Source organism: Lynx rufus, unplaced genomic scaffold (assembly GCF_022079265.1).
Source record: "Lynx rufus isolate CCGP_SWC_20201006 ecotype Redwood Valley unplaced genomic scaffold, mLynRuf1.p SCAF_7, whole genome shotgun sequence".
In the NCBI taxonomy this organism is placed as follows: Eukaryota; Metazoa; Chordata; class Mammalia; order Carnivora; family Felidae; genus Lynx; species Lynx rufus.
In genome coordinates, this window is record NW_025814889.1 from 10,647,492 (window position 1) to 10,668,660 (window position 21,169).

Here is a 21,169-nt window from a genome sequence, read left to right on the forward strand (position 1 = left end):
TTTCATATTTAAAAAAAGAAAAAAAAAAAAAAGAAAGACCCTGGGTACCTGTCCTCAAAGAACTCTGTAACAGGGACGCTAACAGAACACTAAGATTACAAAGTAGAACAGAATGTAAATTGCCCAAAATGTAAGCATTTTTAAGTTAAAATGCTGGACATTTCTTAGTTTTCATAAACTCACATGGTCATCTTTACTAGACTTGGCACTTTACATTAGATAAATGTTCTCACAAAATTTCATCTGAATGGAGCCGAAATAATAAAAGCTGCTTCTTCTTAAATCTGTATTTGAACTCGTGTAGCAACTATCCTGGTTTACTCAAAGGACACTACTGAAAAAGTACCCCACTGAAAACTCTCGAAAATCAAAGCGTACTTCTTGCGATATTATTCTTAAGAGAAAGCACTCAAAGATTTCACAGCAACAACAGCCTTGTTTTCATTTAACAACTGCTTAATTATTTCAATCAATGGTAAGAAAAACTATCCAGGGTGACTGGGTGGCTCAGTCAATTAAGTATCTGACTTGATTGCAGCTCAAGTCACGATCTCAAGGTTCATGGATTCGAGCCCTGCGGAGGCTGCTTAAGATTGTCTCTCTCTCTCTCTCTCTCTCTCTCTCTCTCTGCTCCTCCCCTGCTCACGCACACACGCATGCTCTCTCTCTCTCAAAATAAATAAACTTAAAAAAAAATCTTTTAAAAAAGTAAATTAAATTAAAAAACACTCTATCCATATTAAGATAATCAATATGAATTACATGTGAAAATGTTTAAACTCTCTAACATTATACTCCAGCAGGAAATGCTCACTCTATTCAAAGTTCCCATAATCAAAAAATCTGTACTTTTTAAAAAATACATCAAAATTGTTATATGATCACAGTCAAGGCAAAACTCGTAATTCTTTCCTCACTCCCTAAAATAAACAGTTAATACAAAATCGTAAAACCCAGCTCTCCTAGTCACAGCCGGAAGCAGACTGGAATGGCAGAAAATACTATGTACAGAACCACTACGGGAGAAAATAAAACCTGTATCAAATTTGGAAAGTCTACAGGATAGATGTGGTTTTCATGCCATCAAAGACATTAATAGATTTTTTTTTTTTTTGCTTATATACTCACCCATGTTACCCAATGATCAAACCTCATACAATTAAACTTCTGCTAATTACAATCAATTTGAATTTTCCCTCTTAATATTTCTTTCTTTTTCCCCCACCCACTTCTCCTCTGGCAACCACTAGACTATCCCCTATATTTGAGTATTTCCCTCTTCATATTTTTCACAAGTCACTTCCCAATGAGTAGTCAACAGAAAATTTTAGATAACAGAATTAAATCAGCCAAGAAACTAATGACACAGATTTCCTCACCATATCTAACTTTTCAGAATAAACCAAGCATCAAAAAGTATCTCCTTGTTTAAATACAGATAGGTACACCGTACTGGGCTGACCAGAGTATCCAGTCTCTGATGAAGTAACATAATTCCAGTTTGTCCAATAATAAACTTTTTCTATTTTTTCAGTACACTGCAAATGCTGCCCAGGCCTCTGAAATGAAACACAGGACACTTACTCATGACTGGAAATATCTCTGTAGGCTGTCCCAATCAGATAGTAAACCAAAATCTGCTGTCCAAGGTTTCTCAGAAGAATACATGTCCTAGTAAGAAAACAGAGAAAGAAATCATCTTTTTAAAGGTCAGCATTTAAAATAAAACTTTTTTTAATTTTTTTTAACGTTTATTTATTTTTGAGAGACAGAGACAGAGTGTGAGAGGGGGAGGGGCAGAGAGGGGGAGACACAGAATCCGAAGCAGGCTCCAGGCTCTGAGCTGTCAGCACAGGGCCCGACGCGGGGCTCGAACTCACAAACCGTGAGATCATGACCTGAGCCGAAGTCGGACACTTAACCGACTGAGCCACCGAGGCGCCCCTAAAATAAAATTTTCTAAAAAGAAATGAAAATAATTTGGTTTCAACAATTTTCTATTTCCAAAAGAACCTTCTGAATATAAAACCATCATCTAAAAATATAAAAAATTGCCAATCTTTAAAACATCATGATTCCACTTGTATTTTCCTTTGTCTATAAGAAGTTACCCCCAAAGCAAATAGTACATACAAAGTAATTATCACACAGAAACTTATTATCACACAGAAACAGGTGTCCTTGGTTTTCACTTACTAAAAACTTATTCCCTCCCCCTTTCCCAAATAAATAAGTCCTAGAAAGAAAGTACCCCATCTAGGATAAAGACAGCATATCGCATCTGCTAAACTCATTTTTGATTACACATAAATAATTTATACACTATCAAATGAAGACCACTAAAGGTATTGCTATAGACTTTCTCTAATAATGGGCATTTTTCTCATTATAAAATATGGTTTCATTGTTTAAAAAAATTGGAAACAAAAGAAAAATTCTCTTACCACAAAATGCCACTACATCTACCCAATTACGTGGGGCACGTTCCTTTCAAGGGATTTTTTTTGTAAGTATTTCTTCAAAATACACTTTATAGGGGTGCCTGGGCGGCTCAGTCGGTTAAGCATCCAACTTCGGCTCCGGTCATGATCTCGTGTTTCATGGGTGCGAGCCCCATGTCTGTGTTGACAGCTCAGAGCCTGGAACCTGCTTTGAATTCTGTGTCTCCTTCTCTCTGCCCCTCCCCCGCTCACATCTGTCTCTCAGTCTCACAAAAATAAATACACATTTAAAAAAATTAAAATATACTTTACAAATACTACATACAAAATTTTGTATTTGGTTCTTTTCACTTCAGTATAACATAAAGCATCACCCTGCATTAGTATAAATACAAACTAAATCTGCCTTAGTTGATTAATATATTAAAGAAAATGAGGCATAAAGTAATACTAATACTATATTTCAACATAATTACGGATGCACAGTGCCTCCCCAAATCTAACACATAAAATCCCATAGGTAGATTAAGGTTTGATATAACATTTACACCGTGCTTCCTCATTTACAGCTTTGTTCATAAACTGATAAACTACTTTTTGCAATCACAGAAAGTGACGGTTACTTTATTTTCTAAATCAATTAACAACACAGCATAGTACTAAGGAACACTGACTCTGCAACAGATTAAAGTTAGGGTAACATTTTTTGAAGAAATAATGTTGGTCTCATTTATACACTTTACTCATGTCATGTAAAATACGTGAGAAATACAAATTTACAAAATGAAAATCTGTATGCACAGCATGATTTGTAGACTGTAATTAGCAATGGCATATAATCATAGTACTGCCACGTAATCACCTGACCCCCATCCCACAGGCTTTCTTCTTTATCTATACAGTAAATGCTATGATTTTCATTTCCAGATAACCCAATTATCCCAAAGGAAATGAGAAGTTGTATGAAAAATCTAAAATAACACATAATCTACATGTTAGTTTCAGAATATGTGACAAGAAGTTTCTCGCTATAAATACAGTTTTTTGATGGTGTTTCACTCAGGCTATTAGATCTGTTTTCCCTCCCAGGGAACTAGGAGGTCAAACATGCTGAGCCCTGGAGCATGGTGAATGACGACACAGGAAGGCAATCCCATGTTACAGATACACAGGGTAGATTAAACATTCACAGATGATCCAGGAGTTTACTTATAGTTCACTTACACTGGTAGAGTCTAGTCTCTTTGGTCAGGGACTTTTCTCTTTGTTGCTGTTTATAACAAAGTTTTTGATCTTAAATTTAAAATTCCTAAATGGTGGGGCACCTGGGTGGCTCAGTCGGTTGAGCATCTGAATTTCTGCCTAGGTCATGATCTCACAATTCGTGAGTTCAAGCCCCGCTTCAGGCTCTGTGCTGATAGCTCGGAGCCTGGAGCGTGCTACGGATTCTGGGTCTCCCTCTCTCTCTGCCCCTCCCCTGCTCATGCTGTCTCTCAAAAATAAATAAATGTTCTAAAAAAAATTTTTAATTCCTAAATGGTAACATGAAAGCATTTTATACTAAGTAGCGCCTCCTACCCATAATTGTAAAATGCTGAACAAATACTTATTCAAGAACTGAACTTCCTAACATATCAAGTTTTCTTATCGCTAAAAATAGTAACCTCAAAAATACCAGGATAATAAAACTTACCAACAGTGGATTTATGACCTTACCATCTAAGGTGATAAATATACTTGACAAATATGAAACAATGCATGAATTGGAATTACTGTAAAATGTCATGGAGTAGTTCTTAGAAAAACATACTTGGAAATTACTCGTAACTGAACTCACTGGTTCAAACTCTTTAGCATAATCGCAACTTTGAAATGTAGACCCTCCTGTCTACGTTCAAAGTAGGTCGCATGCAAATTCTTTTAAGCACCAACGCAGTTCAGAAGCATGTAAGATAAAATGGGCACAGGGGAGCCCAGGTGGCTCAGCTGGTTAAGTGTCTGACTCTTGATTTCAGCTCATAATCTCAGGTCATAATCTCAAGGTTAGTGAGGTCGAGCCCCACATCAGGCTCTGTCCTGACAGCATAGAGCTTGCTAGGGATTCTCCCTCCCAATCTCTCTCTTTGCCCCTACCCCGCTCACACTCGTGCTTTCTCTCTCAAAATAAATAATGTGCACACTCTCTTTCTCCTCCTCTAAATGCTATCCCCTCCCAATGGACATAGAAAAAAGAGAAGAAAAAAATCTAACTTTGTTTTTCACACCATCCAAGAGGGAAAAAAAATAATTTGTTTTAAATCCACAGTTTCACATAGTAGGTATACTGGGGTATTTCTGTAAAATCTGGCCTTTAAAGTCATTTTCTAGTAACTTGGGCTATGCTATTTATCCTCCACATGGGAATGTGTACTCACACTAACCTAATATAGATTCTTTCAAGTGACCCCTCCAACTTTTTGTGACAAAACTTGATCTGCATGTATGGTAAGCAGGGCTACGGATAACCCATCCTGACAGGGAACTCAGGGTAAACGCAGGGCGCGTGGGTGGCTTAAGCGTCCAACTCTTGATTTCAGCTCAGGTCATGATCTTATAGTTCACGAGATCAAGCCCTGCATCAGGCTCCACGCTGACAGCGCACAGCCTACTTGGGATTCTCTCCCTCCCTCTCTCTCTGCCCCTCCCCCACATGTGCACACAAAGTACATAAACATATAAAATAAATCAATAATAATTTTTTTTTAAAAAGTAAAACAAACTCCGCCATATCCTCTTCTTTACTGCAGGCACTAGGCAGCCTAAAATAATTTCTGATGCTTTTAGACAGTTTAAACCTCTAGAAGTATTGGAAAGGATTTCTGGGTTTTATAACACCAGATAATATATTTTAGAACAAGCTCAGCAGCCCCAATTTTAATGATTTTAAAACTTAAATTTAACAGAATTATAAACCACAACATATGGTATCACATTCTATTGTTTCTTATAATATTCTTTCAGGAGATCAAATTAACAGTAATTCACTTCACTGTATATGATCTTCTATGGAAAGAAATACATGAGAATGCCAATCTCCACTACCAGCCGATGGGATCTCCATTCTTTTACTCTTAGCACAAATTACAATTTCAGAAAATTAAATTTAATCTTGAGAACATTATGCTAAGTGAAATAAGCAAGTCATATATAAGACAAACACCCTATGATTCCACTTACATGAATGAAGTACGTAGAGAAGTCAAATTCAGGGACAGACAGTAGAATGGTGGGTACCAGAAGCTGGTGGGCAGGGCGGGGGAGGACAGGAAGTTAATGTTTAATGGGGACAGAGTTTCAGTTTGGGAGGATGAAAAAAGTTCTGGAGATGAATGGTGATGGTCCTACATTAATGTAAATGTAGTTAATGCCACTGAACTGGACACTTAAAAAAGGTTAAAATGGTAGTCTTATGTGTATTTAACCACAATACAAAAATACAAGTAACAAAAAAAGAATCCAATGTACCTACCGCTCCAAAAGAGCAAGCAAATCGTAAAGTAACAGAAATTTATTACAAAGTGTCTTAAGTGTTTTTATTAATGAATATCCAACACCAACCACACATTTCTAAAATATTTGGCTTTGAAGGAAAAAGAAGCGTATACCTGAGAAATAGCTAGGACTCATTATTTATATATTTTTAAATCCCTCCAGTTAAATAACACAGGCCCTGTTAAAGCCAGAAGCGAAACACATACTTTCAGCACTGAATGTCCAAGTCCTTTCCTGTCCCTCCACCACCACAGTTCCCTATGATCTCTCAAGTTCATTTTGTTTTTTCTGTCCATCTGCAAAATATTTCTCTCTAAATAAATATATATACCTTTTCATTCAAGTGCTCTTGTATTGGTAAAACACTCACACCAAGCAGCTGAAGACCATGTGTTAAGACTTTTTAGTTACAGCTCCATTTTTATCTTTTAGCATCCTTCAATGTTTTGTAGAGTAAGAACGATGGCAAAGAAAGTATTTAATTAATTCTTCCTCATAATTTCTAACTTCATGGTCAGTTTCCGAAAAACATGCACTACTTCACTGTGAACTTTCCAATTTTTACCATTCAAGGTAAGTATCTCTCCAACTAAAAATACAGCTGTCAGGTAATTCCGTTTCTGAGATTCTAGTGCCCAAAGAGCTTGCGAACCCTCTTGCTACATGACATCAAAAATACTTGATAAAATACAATAATTATCCTATTAAATGCACAGCAAAGCTCATAAGCAACTAAGAGAAATCCTCAGAGACCGAAAAAACGCACAGGAGCACAAAGAGAGGGTGATAAGTAAGCACTGACGCCAGCAACGGGCGTTCCAGGCAATTGCCAATCTCCCATAACCACACTGCACCGTCCAATACTGCAGCCACCAGCCTGTAGCTATTTAAATTTAAATTAATTAAAACCATGTAAAATTTAAAATTCCATTGCTTTGTCATACCTCATACATTTTAAATGTGGCTAGGGGCTGCTGTATTAGCAGAGGTGTGTAACATTTCCATGATCCCCGAAAATCCTACCAGACAATGCTGAAGGGCTTTCAGTGCTGACAGTCATGCTTGGGACAAAACCAGAGCTTTACACAATACAACATGGAAAGTCAGACTACGGATAAGTACAGAGAGCCTGGGACCTGAAACACTACATCTTCAATAAAAATAATTAACTAAGTAAGGGGGGAAAAAAAATCTACCCCAAAGGAAGACTGAAGGAAAATTCTCTCCTGAGTCTAGGTTTATTTGTGTTTGGGGAGGGGGAGGGAAGTATTCACTGGAAATCTGTAACCAAAACCAACCTTCACCCAGGTTTCAAGTTCAAATCCATACACTTGTATATTATAAAAATCTCAAACCTAGAAATTAAGTTGCCCTGGCTTGACATTGTCCTCAATTGCAAATTCCCTCTGGGAGAAAGCACTCTTAAGCCAAGTCTCATAAGCATTTCCACAAAGTTACAGGAAAAATTAGCTCAAAATTTAAAACTATGCATAAGCAAGATTCGACAGAAATAAGCAGACTCATCACAAATATGTCAAAAAGGAAAGGACAATAATGTTTGAAAAACAACAGGAAATGAAAAATATGAGCAAAAAAGAAGGCAACAAATTTGGAAAAGAATCAAGTGAAAAACAGGATAACTAAAATTAAAGCTCAACAGACAAGTTCAGCAAAGTGGATGCCGCTAAAGAGAGAATTAATGAACCAGATGACAGATCTGAAATCATCCAGGATGCAACAAAGACAGATTAAAAAACATAAAGGAAGATTAAGAGATATGAAAAGTAGATTAAAACATCTATTTTACATATATAAATCTAATTGGGAGTTTTAGAAAGAGAACATCAAGAATGAGGGAGAGACAATCTGCAAAAAGACAATAGCCAAGAATTTTCCTGAACTGATGAAAGACACTAAAGTACAGACTCAGGTTCAGCAAATTCCACAAAGTATAAATAAAATGGAAACTGACACCTAGAGATACCATCGTGAAACTGTGAAACATCAATGACAGAGAGTTCTTAAAAGCAACCAGAAACCAAAGGCAGATTGCTCCCAGAAGGAACAATTAGACTTGACATCTGACTTACCAACTGCAACAATGGGAGCCAGAAGACACTAGAATAATGTCTTCAAAGCTAAAATAAAGAAACTGTTAACCATAATTATATACTCAACACAGTTAAAACTAACTTTTCAAGAAAAATGACAAAATAATGAAAATTTCAGACACAAACTGTGAGAATATAAACAGATCTTCATTAAAGATGCTTCCAAAACTGTAGTTCACAAATATGGAAAATGATGCCAAAGAGAAGATCTGAAACACAGGAAAGAATGGTGAGATAAAAGTTGTAAACATGAGTAAACACAAACAAATATTAGAGGTATGATTTCTAAATCAGGAGTTACAAAAAAGAGAGAGAGAGAGAAAGTACTGAACAACAGCATGTAATCTAGAAGGGAAGTAATAAGAAAGGAAATATTCCAAGTTTCTTATGCTGTTATTCAAGAGGAAGATATGGCAGATACTATCTTTTGTTCACATGCCTTCCTTCACTCACTGCTCTCACTGTGACTTCCCTAAGGGTGGGACATACTCCCCACCTCATGGATGTGGGGGCCTGATCGCATGACATGTTGGACTCTGGGCACAACTGACACTATCCCATTTGTAAGTGGAGGGTTTAAGAGCCCTGAGCTTGGCGTGTGTCTTGTACCCCAACAGCTGCTGGTCCCAGAATGAGTAGACACCCAGCACATAACTGAACCCAACCCAAGGCTTATAGACAAGCCCAGCCAAACCCAGCAGAGACTGCCAAACCTATGAGCTAGACATAAATGTCTGTCCTTTCACAGCCCTGAAATGTTGCAGTGGTTTGTTACACAGCATAATTACTGCAAAAGATGACTAATGCAGAGAGCAAGGACATTAACTTTAAATGCAAATGAAATGTGTGAGTTTTAGTTTTACTAAAAAGCTTTACTCACTAAATTTGTGAATACACACACACACACACACACACACACACACACACAATGATACTATTAACATAAAGTTCCAAAATATGTAAAATTCACAATAAGTTGTTCAGGGACATAAACATATGCAATGTAACTATACAGAAAAGCAAGAGAATGCTAGAGCCTAAAGTTGAACCTGACGGTTTCCCCGGACAAGTAATGGATGGAGGAGGAGGAACAATGAGATGTGATCCAAGAGGATACTGATAATGTTCTATCTATTGCTTAAGTTGAGGGAGGGGACACTATAGACACCATTATATTAGACCCTATGTAACACACATTACACAGAGCTTTTTGTAGAATAAGTTTTATAATACTTTAATATGAAAGAGCAAAATTTTTCCCAAGCCATTCAGAAGTGAAATGATGATAAATGAGAATAACAGAATATGTGTACCCATCCGTATGAAGGAGTTAAATGCATTTAGAATGTTTAAACTATAATTAAGAGGCAGAAATATTTGTAGTGACTCATTCATTCTTTAAAAGTAAAAGACAAAGTCAAGTGATAGGCAGTTCCACTACAAATTGCAAGAGAGCTTTCACGTGCAAAGACTGAGGATTAGACATTATCCACATGTGTAAGAGCAGCAGGCCTACTCAGAGCTGTATCATTGGTGCTACCTGATCTCAGACGTCTGATCACTAAAGCTTCTGATCTCACCCTCAGAGTTGCACAAGCCAAGTTCATTTTCTAGGAGAAATTCCTAGAGCCTGTTTTACAACATTGCTATGTGTTGAACTACCAGCCCAAGAAAGAGCTTAAGAAAATTTCCTTTGTTGAAGCTTGATTCATGACAGCAAAAGATTTATAAACAACTCAAATGTCCAACAAGAATTATCAGAAATGATGCCTCAACCAATTTATTTCCCAAAGGATTATAAAGCAATATTTAAATGATTAATGTTGGGTTTTTAAATTTAAAACAAACAGATAATATACAAATTGACTATCCATTCAATAAATATTTACTGAGCAGCTATTATGCGCCAGGGAGTGTTCTAGGCCCTGCAGATACAGCCAAGAACAAAACAAAGATCCTGGCCCCGTGGAACTTACATTAGAGGATTTCTAGTACCTTTCTTTCTTAATTCAGATTCATAGTTCATTGGTTCAAAGACATATGCTGGGCACACATATACGTACTGGGTAATGTCTTCTCATTACAGATAAACAACTTCAGTTAATATTAGAGTCACTATTCATTGACACAGGAAGTCTCGCCACTATACTTTCCTAACTCTTGGGCTTTCTATAAAGAATGCTCTTTCTGCAATTTATACCCCCTGAAATACAATGCTAAATTTGAACAACTTTCAATATTTTCCCAGCTCAAGAGAAGTGAAGCAAATCTTCCGTCAGCGCTAGAGTGAAAGGTCTATTTCTCCTACCCACTATTCACTACATCAACACAGCACTTCCTGCTAATAAGGTCAGAGAATGAGATGGGCAAAATGTGAAATCATTGGATTTCCTCGGTTTGTTTACACGTGTATGTTAATGAAGCATCAGATAAGAATGAGGTCTAATTTCCCCTTCTACAGGTAGAACCTGAGTTAGGTTTCCAGAAGGACTTATCGAATTCCAGCAGCTTTACACTGGTGAACATGCTAACTTTTATGTATTTAGAAAAACAAATGTCCTTTCCCAAGCTTCTTTACCTACAGCTATAGAGGCAGGGCCTTTCAAAAACAGCTTATATGGAAACCAATTTGACAATAAACTTCATATATTGAAAAAAAAAAGAATAAATAAACATTTAAAACATTTAAAAAAAAAAGCAGCTTATAATTTGTTCAGGTTATATTTGCCTAACGCACTTGATACATACTATCAGAGAAGTGCACCTGATGTGAGCTCTGCAGATCAAAGCTAAAACGAAGGATACAAGACATCTGACTTTAAGAGGCCTGGCATCATTTTAAAAGTCAGCTAAAAACTCCAGATTCTAAAGACAAGAATCCATCCATCCCTTCAGTAAATACTTATCCAGCTAGACAATATGCAAAAACTTCTCAAGGGGCTTGGTATAAAAAATCAAGACAAACCTGGTCCCAGCCATCCTGCCACTAACCAAACAAGTTCAGGACAAAAGTACTATCAGCTCATGCAAAGGCCCTGCCGTGAATGAAAATGAGTAAACGTATTGGCCATAAGATGCAAATATATCAAGTTGAAGAGAGGAAAATTCATGTAGTCAATAAGATTGGAATTCAGCAAATTGATGGTAGGTTGTGGGCCCTGAAGGAAGATCACTCAACATACAAGGAGTCCTAGATGCAAGAGGCACAGCTGAGACTCACGTTCTTTCCCTGTAAAATGAGAGTTAAACTTTTCAACGCACCTACCACTCAAGACTGTCAAGTGATTATGCCAGAAAAAATGCTTCGGTAATCTAAATATCTTCTATACTCTAGCACTGATTCAGTTTTGGTGGTTGTTGTTGTTTTTTGTTTTTTTTTTTCAGGTCTTATTTTTAAATAAGTTGAAATGATTTTTAAGTTCTCTTTCTAGCACTGTTAGATTTAGGACCTAAAAACTAATCTTAATTCAATGAGTAAGAGAATTCTAACTTCCCAAGCATTATTAGCAGGATCAATCAATAAATTATTGCAGAAAACCAGGTATGAGCTGAAACAAACTGGTCTAAAATGCTGGTTACAAAAAGGGGGTGTAGGAGGGGTCCAGATTCAAATGACACTTAGAAGAAAGTTAAAATGACTATCAGTAGTGAAGTAATCAAAAGAGTAACCCTGAGAGTTTAAGGGAAGAACCTGGAGCATTTTTCTGGCAATCCCTAGTGACGGCAAATTACCAGCTTTGTAGGAAAAAGATTTTGTAATAGAAAAATATTTCCCAAGCAAGTCTGGTGAATGAGCTTTAGAATTCAAACTCATGATAAGCATTGATGAGAAACAAAATGTGATATAAATTGAGGGATGGAGCTCAATATTTTCCAAAAAGCAAGTTCTAAAAAGAAATTTCAGAAATTTCTCTTCAGCAATTAATGCAGATAGTCTGCTAATGGTAACTATACTTAGCACTAATTTGAATACATGTTCAAATACAACTTACATTTCCAATAAAACTAGACCACAGGTTACACACCAAGCCTCTTGTTTTAAATACAATCAAAAAGCTAGACAAATATATGTATTTCTTTAATTCTTAAAAATATCAGAGGCTATAAATTGGTACAACCACACTGACAAAGTTGGTAGTAACTAGTAGGGCAAAATATATATCTGCCTATATTACACAATAGTTCCGTGCCCAGGTGTATTTCCAAAAGAAAGGACTGCATAAACCCAACAAAGTACACGCACAAAAATGTCCATAGCAGCTTTATTACAATAGCCCAAAACTGGAAATAATTCACATGTGTAGTAAAAGAATGGATAAATAAATTGTGATAGGCTTGTGTATGAGGCTGCAACTATGGCACACTATATTTTCCAATAATGGCGACCACAACATTTCCGGTCTCACATGCTCTTCTAGGATCTGATCTCTCCCACTGCTTCTCGGCCTTTTGGCTAAGATCAAGGGCAGAATCTTCTCTCTCCCCATCAAGAGGCAGAGTCTGTTGCCCCGCTCTTCCAACCTAGGCAGGCTCATAACTGCCTCCAAGAATACAATGCAGTGGAAGTAAAACCGCATTAAGTTTCAAAGCCAAGTCATAAGAGGACATTCAGCGTGTGTCTGGCTCACAGGATCTCCACCGCTCTCCCCACTGCACGTGTGTGGAGGACGCTAGCACTTGGAACACTGCCACGAGGCTGTGAGCACACTCAGGCCACATTTAAGTGCTGGTCCGCCAACGGCAGACACGTGGGCAAAACTTGCAACACTATTAGGCCCAGCCTTCAAGCAGCCCTTCCTGACACCAAAGTGCAGCTATAACAAGCAAGGCTCAAATTACAGTTGTGTACGGAAATCAAGGTCATTGTTTAAGTCACTGAGTTTTGAGGCAATTTTTTAGGTGCCCCAGCAACTAGAACAAGTACAGGGCAATGAAAAAGAAACACTACCGCTACATGCAACAACATAGCTGAATCTCGTTGATGGACTACAATATTGAATGAAACAAGCCAGATCAGACACAGAGGAATGTACACTGTATGATACTATTTCGACAAAAACAAAAAACAAGCAATGCAAAACTAGGGGCACCTGGGTGGCTCAAGTCGGTTGAGTGCAGGACTCTTGATTTCACCTCAGGTCATGATCTCACGGGAGATGGGATCGAGCCCCATGTCAGGCTCTGTGCTGACAGCACGGAATCTGCTTGGGATTCGTTCTCTTCCTCTGCCCCTCCCCATCCCCCCCCCACCCCCCACCCCTGCTTGGTCACTCCCTCTCTCTCATCAAAATAAATGAGTTTTTTTAATGTAAAACTAGTCTATGGTGCTAGAAAACTGAGTAATTGTTGCCCAAGGCAAGGAAGATAGGTAGTATGGATTGGGAAGGAGTGTGACACGGGCCTTCTGGGGTGGCAAAAATGTTCTGTATATTGATCTGAGTATGATTATACATTTACAAAAACTCCTCAGGATATACATTGAAGATTAGTGCACATTACTATATGTATATTATACCTTAATTTAAAACGTAGGGAAGGATGGTGATCAAAGAACTAACAAGGAATCAGGAGGACAGGGCAGAGCAGGCGTAGCACATTGGGGTTTCTTCCCTCCTGGAAATATTTGCCTAATCAAGAGATGCCTGAGAGGCTAAGCTGCATGGAGGCGGCCTTGGAGACTCAGAAGCCAAAGTGTCAGAGTACAAGATCCTCCAAGGGAGCCATCCCCTACTTTGGAATAAGACCGCATAAGGCTGAATCCCAGAAGGTATAACACAGAAGTAAACTAAACCGGTCCTTGCATAGATTCAAAAAAACTTAATTTGAATAAAGGTAAGACCAAGTGCCTGGCAAAAGCAACAGAAAAAGCTTTACCTAAATCGGTAACTACTTCTAGACATATTTTTTCAAATAGAATGAACAGTACACAATCAAAGACAGGCAGGAACATTAGGAGATAAGACCCCTCGAGAAATGAAAGACTACGGAAAAAATCTGCACGACCAGGGGATAGTTGCCATGCTCACCCTGTTCAAAGAGATATGTACAGAGCTTGAAATTTTTGATAGGGAATTAGAAACTATGAAAGTGACATGACCACTTAAAAGGAACCAAACTGAAATTCTAGAATGAAAAATACAATTAACCAAAATTAAGAACCCAGAGAATAACATTTAAGAGCATACTAGACAGTGGGGCGCCTGGATGGCTCAGTTAAGAGTCCAACTCTTGACTTCGCTTCAGGTCATCATCTCACGGGTCACGAGATTGAGCCCTAACACCGGGCTCTGCGCTGAAGGTGCAGAGCCTGCTTGGAATTGTCTCCCTCTGCCCCACCTTCCTCCTAAGGGCGTGCAGCCGTGCACTCTCTCTCTCAAAATAAATCAACTTAGAAAAAAGAGCATATTAGATGAAGACTAACTTAGTAAACTGGAAGACAGAACACACACACACAAAAATATCCAGCACAGAAAAGAAACAAAAGAATGGAAAATACAGAAGGCAAGTGAAATGCACAGAGAATTTGGTGAGTCTAACACCGTGGAACTGAAGTCGCAGAAAGATCAAGAAACAGAATGGGGAAGAAGCAATATTGGAAGAGATGATGGCTGAGAACTATCCAAAACGGATGAAAGACATCGGAAGGTGTACTCCCCAAGCAAGAAAGGGAGGATTCTTTGAAATCCAAAAAGAAAATCTTAAAAATGGCCTGAGAAAGAAACCAATTACCAAGACAGAAGCAATAAACCATGACTGACTTCTCAATAGAAACAAAGCCAAATAGGGGCACCTGGGTGGCTCAGTCAGCTAAGCGTGTGACTTCGGCTAGGTCATGATCTCACAGTTCACAAGTTTGAGCCCCGCTTCGGGCTCTGTGCTGACAGCTTGGAGCCTGGGGCCTGGTTTGGATTCTGTGTCTCCCTCTCTCTCTGCTCCTTCCCAGCTCGCACAATAGAAATATATCTTTGGGGTTTAAAATATATATGCATTTTAAAACATGGTGACAACGAAATGGGTTTAAAAAAGAAGAAAGAAAGAAAGAAAATTAACTTAAATGTTTTTAAAGGCCTTTCACAATCTCAGGAAAAAGAGTGGAAGTCTCAATATTATACTTTGGTAAGTTGGGAAAACATATCAGAATTTCGTAGGCCAACACTAAAGGAACAGCAAAAGAACACATGATCCCACGCTAATAAAAAAGAAGTAAATGGAATAATTATTTTTACAAAGAGAATCCAAAACAAAGGTAGAATGAGGGGAAAAAATATGGAAAACAAGGAATTCAAGTAGATTTTTTAAATTCTTAAATATTTATGTCAATGTAAAGTTATTAAGTGCCAATTCATTTTTGTAATAGTCATCAGCAAAATACACAAAAATATCTGGCACACATACCTTTTATAAATTTTGACCAATCTTTTCTATTGCGACTGACTTTTTGAAATCTTATTTCACTTTCTCTTTTCTTACCACAGATATGCTAACAAGCATTAAAATGTCCAAAAACCAAATAAGAAGAAACAGGAACAAAAAGCCCAGAGAGCTAACTAGCTTATAAATACTGCATTAGTTCCATAATAAAATATTAATTTGCCATTACTGATCTATGTAAAGTGACTGAAATTAATATATTAAGAAACTCAAAAACAATATTTTTTCACTTCTTTCATGAAAAACATTACTCTAATATTTTTAATTCAATTGTTAACTTAGTGAAAGGAAAATTCCAGCATAAAATTATAACTTTTTCTACACTGACATCAATGTCGGCAAGACACAGGTGCAACATGTACCTCTCTCAGAGAATAATCAAATATCTATTTCGAGCCAAAAACACTTAAGCAAACGAGATATGAAACTCCAGAGTCAACTCCTGACCTTCCTATAGGCAAATGAAACTACCCGCCCCTTAATAAATATTTTTTGATTTTAGGGTAGATTGCTACTACCATTTTGTGAGAGGTAGGTATCTTAAGTAAGGTAGCCTAAGCTCTCGCAAAGAAACAATGCTACCAAAATTATATCAAAATACTATATTCATATTGTATAGCCTATCTCTGTAAAGAAATCAAAGAATCTTTTGTATTTCATTCCAGCCTTTCAGATATAAAAACGAAGAGTGAACAGCGCCAGAATTAAAAAATGAGACCCCGGGGCGCCTGGGTGGCGCAGTCGGTTAAGCGTCCGACTTCAGCTCAGGTCACGATCTCGCGGTCCGTGAGTTCAAGCCCCGCGTCGGGCTCTGTGCTGGCAGCTCGGAGCCTGGAGCCTGTTTCAGATTCTGTGTCTCCCTCTCTCTCTGCCCCTCCCCCGTTCATGCTCTGTCTCTCTCTGTCCCAAAAATGAATAAACGTTGAAAAAAAAATTTTTTTAAATGAGACCCCAAAGCGTACAGAGAGGCGTGTCCAGGTCTCCTGCGTTAGAGTCAACGAGGCGGACTCCCTTTCCACAAGGGCTGAGGAGCAAGACTAAGCCCTTCGTTCAGGTGACTCGAGCGCGGTGCCGAGGGCCTTCTCCACGCACCAAACGCGGTTGCCGACGAGCCGTGTGGGGAGCGGACTCCCACCCAAGCGTTCTTCTCTAACCTTCACAGCAGTCTCTTCGGGCGCCGTGGCTGTGCGCATGCTCCGGTCTTATCCTCACAGTGTCCCACCCGCTCACCTCCCCTCTGCACCTACCATCTCCTCCTATTCCTTCAGGTCTTAGGAGTCCCTGGCTCAGGGAAGCTTGCCCAACCACCCCCAAGTCAGGTTAGGCTCCTTGCTCCTGGGTTTTATAGCTCCCAGTACTTCAAAGAACCTATCTCCCTGTCATCGTTGAAAACAAGGTAGCTAACCTGAGGCACGGAAGGCACTGGAGAAGTACTTGCTGGATGAACAAACAAATCTGAATTCACGATTCTCCCCAATTTTGCAAAGAAAACAGCCCTCAAAAATTAAGTTATTTGCATGAAATAATACAGCCTGGAAATGGCATAGATCGGTTGAGAATCCAAGTGTCTGCAATTCTAATTCCCATGCTGTGACCCCCAGGTACTATAATGAAATGTGCTGGAAGACAGATTTCTTTCAAATTGGTACTACTTTTGTTGACTTCCACTGTAAAAAGTGAGATACTTTTTAATGGGGGGCGGGGGGGGGGGGGCGAGAGACTCTAAATACCAGCGAATCCCACCTAAATGCCAATATGCCTTTCAAAAATCACCCTGAAGGGACAAACTGAAACTTTCTGGGAATAAACGGTCAGAACACTGTTGATAACAATGTCATTGCACTAAAGCAAAACAAGCACGGTTAAAGTGAAATTGCAAACATAAACCAGAATGCAATCACCTGTCTCTTTCCCTCGAACTGAAGCACCAACTCCCAAAGTTTTAGTATTGTGGCTAAGTCTTCTGCCAGCTTCCAACATGCCTGGTGCATGTTAACCGAAGTTAACTGTGTTTTCAATCTGCCACTAGCTTTCATTTACTGGCCTCCTTCTCAGTCACGTTCACTGGCTGCAAAACGTAACAGGAACTTGAGATAGATGTGCACATGGCGGCCACGGCTGACCAGTACAACCTCTGCCAGGCACTGGAGGCCCAGATTGAATCCGCCGTGCCAGGAAGTTGTCTTCGTTCCCAACAACTCCAAGGATGGCCAGCCAGTTGACAGATGGTGGCAAAGCTGACACTTCCACTTACTGGCTTGTATAACCAGTGGCAGTTGTCCTCACTAGGAGATATGCCACGTCGAAGCACTGTTAAAACTGGAAACGGGCTACCCTCATCAGAAACAAGCGCACCAGGGGCGCCTGGGTGGCGCAGTCGGTTAAGCGTCCGACTTCAGCCAGGTCACGATCTCGCGGTCCGCGAGTTCGAGCCCGGCGTCAGGCTCTGGGCCGATGGCTCGGAGCCTGGAGCCTGTTTCCGATTCTGTGTCTCCCTCTCTCTCTGCCCCTCCCCCATTCATGCTCTGTCTCTCTCTGTCCCAAAAATAAATAAACGTTGAAAAAAAAAATTAAAAAAAAAAAAAAAAAAAAGAAGTGCACCAGGGAGTCTGACCGCTAGCTAAAAACAGTAAGTAGGCACAAACACCAAGACTCGGGCCCAAATTCTTAATGTTTGGCAAACGATGCTTCTTCAAATGCCTTTGAGACAACTCACTAATTCTTTAATCAGCAAAGGAATCTGTTAACTCGGGATACCTGTTTTCCTTTAAAAATTAATTTATACTTCTATTAGCATAATTTTTTTGTTATATTTTGACCTATGTACGTTTGACATATGTCAATTGCGTGTGTAGAATCCCACACAGGATCTACATCCACTCTAAGTAAAAACCTAAACTATGTTTACAAACTTTATTATCAGAAACAGCAAACTCATAAATATTTTTTGCTTAATTTGAGGGTCTGATAGAGAAATACAAGTAAATAAACCACTGTTCATGTGATGCTGGCTAACTGAATTCTTATTAAAATGACTTTACAAAAGGAAAAAGTACCCTGACTTCCCTCCATTAGAACTTCCCAGAGATTCAACACATAGAGGGAGTTGGCCACGGTGATCTCTAAAGTTCTGTCCAACTTTTCTGAGCTACAAAATGTTCAGTGTGTATCCCAGAGACTTGATTCCATTTATAAATGGATTAGTATAGGATTAAAGTCACTTTCTTCCAGCAAGCAAAATATTTAAGATCGTGTCCCCACTCTCTTTCCCCCCATTTGTGTCACATTATTTCCCGTGACCGGGTAGTGCCCCAATTCAAACATCCTCCCCAGTCCCGTAAGGGACCCATTTAACTCCTATTAAAGTCTACTGACGAAAAAGCAACTGTGGATTAAAATGCGGGGAAAGGGGAGGAGGCGGGGAAAGTGTAATTCTCAATTTATAGAAATGTCTTTCAATTTATAGAAATGTCTTCCAATTTACAGAAATGTGGATTCGCAGACTCCTCGCATTTCCTGCCATTAAAATACCTGCGAGCAACCATTCTCACGCATTAGATATGCCGCACCGTCACTCGGCTGTTAGCTGCAAACTACTTTGCAAACTTTGCAAAGGCGCACAGATTTCCAGGCTCTCCGGTTCCCTCATTCACCCCATCCTCCGCTTGCCGAGCCGAAAGAAAGTTCCGCGGCACGAAGGCAGTAATTTAAAAGAACGAAGTTCGCCTCAGTCCTGCCCACTTGGGCTCCGCAGGACGCAAGTGAAACTTGCAGGGGAGACAGACACGTCTCCCGGGGACCGAAGCTTGCTCCGGGGGGGAGGGGGAGGCGGCGGGGCTCCCCTCCCCCAGGATCTGAGGACCCGGGTCCTTTCCACCGGGCCCCTTCACCCGCCACCAGGTCCCCTCGCGCTGCGTCCGCCGCAGACCCTCCCCGCACGCCCCCTGCATCCCAGCGCCCCCCACCCGGCGCCCGCCAACCTGCCAATCACTCCTGCAGAGCCCCACGATCGAGGTTCCAGGGGGCACTCGGACGGCCCCGCACAGGTTCCCCGAGCCTGACCCCCAAGAGCAGAGGCGGAGAGCCGCAGCTCCGTCCACCTCCCCGGGGCCGGGAATGGCGGCGTCCGGCTCCCCGGGGCCAACCCGAGTCCCTGCCCGGAGGAAACCCCGGAGACCGGCACCGCCGCCGCCGGCCGGCCGCCTGCGGTGGGAGATGAAGAAATGAAGTTACCTCCGGACGGTCCCGTCGGCGGAGGCTGTGGCGGGGCGCAGCGCGGGGAGTCGGGGCAGCCGAGCAGGTCCCGGCGCGGCGGCGGCGGCTACCGCAGTGCCCTCCGCCCCATTGTTTCCCTTCCAAGAGGCTCCCGGCGAAGCCGAGCCCGGGAACCAGGAAGTTCCCCGGCGCGACACCTCCTGCCGCCGCTATGGAAACGGCCCCCGCCTCCCAGGGCGGCTCGCCCGGGACCCCGCCTCCGCGCCGCCGGCCCCGCCCGCCTCACGGGCCGCCGCCAACCGTCGCCGCTGCGGCCGCGGCCGCCGCCATCTTGGCGCGGCCGGGCGGCCCTTTCCCGGCGGCACGTGCGCGCCGCTCCCGCGTTCCCGCCGGCCGCGGGGGCGCGCTTCCAGGGCTGCGGGGTGCGGACGCAGCTCCCGGGGATCCCGGGCGGGAAGCGGCGCCTCTGACCCCGGGCCGGCAAGGGAGAGAGGACCCGCGCCGCACTGCAGACCCCGGACCTGGAGCGAGGCTTCGAGGCACGGCGCGGAAACGACCCACTTAAGCCGTCCAATTGGAAAGGTCAAGGGATGGGCGAGCCCAGGGCTGAAGTCAGTAGAGTAGTGGCCTAGAGCGTGTTCTCTGCTGCCACATTGCCGCGCGTTTCGTTTCGATCCCATCTTACCAGCTGTCAGAGCCAGGGCACTCTAATTTTCTCTGTGCCTCAGTTTCTTCATCTGTAAAGTGACAGAATCGTAGTACCTGCCTCGTAAGGTTATCACCTGGAACAAGCAAGTGCCTGGTAGTAAGTGCAAAATGATCGTTCAATAAAAAGGTATTGCGTCTAACAAAAATCACATTTCTGTCATTTTCCAGGAACTTTAGGTCTTCCAATCAGCACTGCTTTAAATAGGCTACTGTCTCAGATCCCATTGCTGCTTAAAACTTCCCAAATGTTCATCTTTTGTCCCATCTTTCTCTAGGTCAGCTTTCCTTTTTTATATCATGGAAACTGTCAAGAGTTTTAATCTCCAGAGTCTTCCATTAAGAGGTGCCATAAAAAGGTGAATGATGTAAACTTTCCAACACTGTAATTAGCTGACAGTTAAATGATTTATTCAATAGAAGCTAGAAGAGTTAGGGTGTGCAAATAACAAAGGCTTCCTGTCCTTGATTCCAGGAACTAGAATTACTAAAGCTGGCAACTCTGCACCATTGTTATTATCTCTTTTCCAGCTGGTGAAAACAGACACCAAAAAACTGGGTGCTGTGTGCAATATGGAAACAGAGGGATGGACAGAGGAGGTGGGGTCACAGACTCTGCTGAAGGATGCAGACTTTAATAACTGTGCGTAAGACCGGGTCTTGGATAGTCTCCAAGGTTCCTTGTAGCTTACAAGTATTGTGATCTTATTCGTACACTCTTTAAGTTTATACTTC

At 40.9% G+C, this 21,169-nt stretch overlaps 1 protein-coding gene across 1 annotated transcript in view; it reads right to left on the reverse strand.

Moving 5' to 3' along the window:
- USP6NL (USP6 N-terminal like) overlaps positions 1 to 19,910 on the reverse strand; it is a 182,896-nt gene extending 162,986 nt beyond the window's left edge. The window contains exons 1-2 of the mRNA XM_047065505.1: positions 19,748 to 19,910; positions 1,585 to 1,671 (exon numbers count right to left, since the gene is read on the reverse strand). Coding sequence (XP_046921461.1) covers positions 1,585 to 1,588 — 4 coding nt within the window. The 5' untranslated portion in view covers positions 1,589 to 1,671; positions 19,748 to 19,910. The remainder of the gene's footprint in view (positions 1 to 1,584; positions 1,672 to 19,747) is intronic.
- Between the last annotated feature and the right edge of the window lie 1,259 nt (positions 19,911 to 21,169).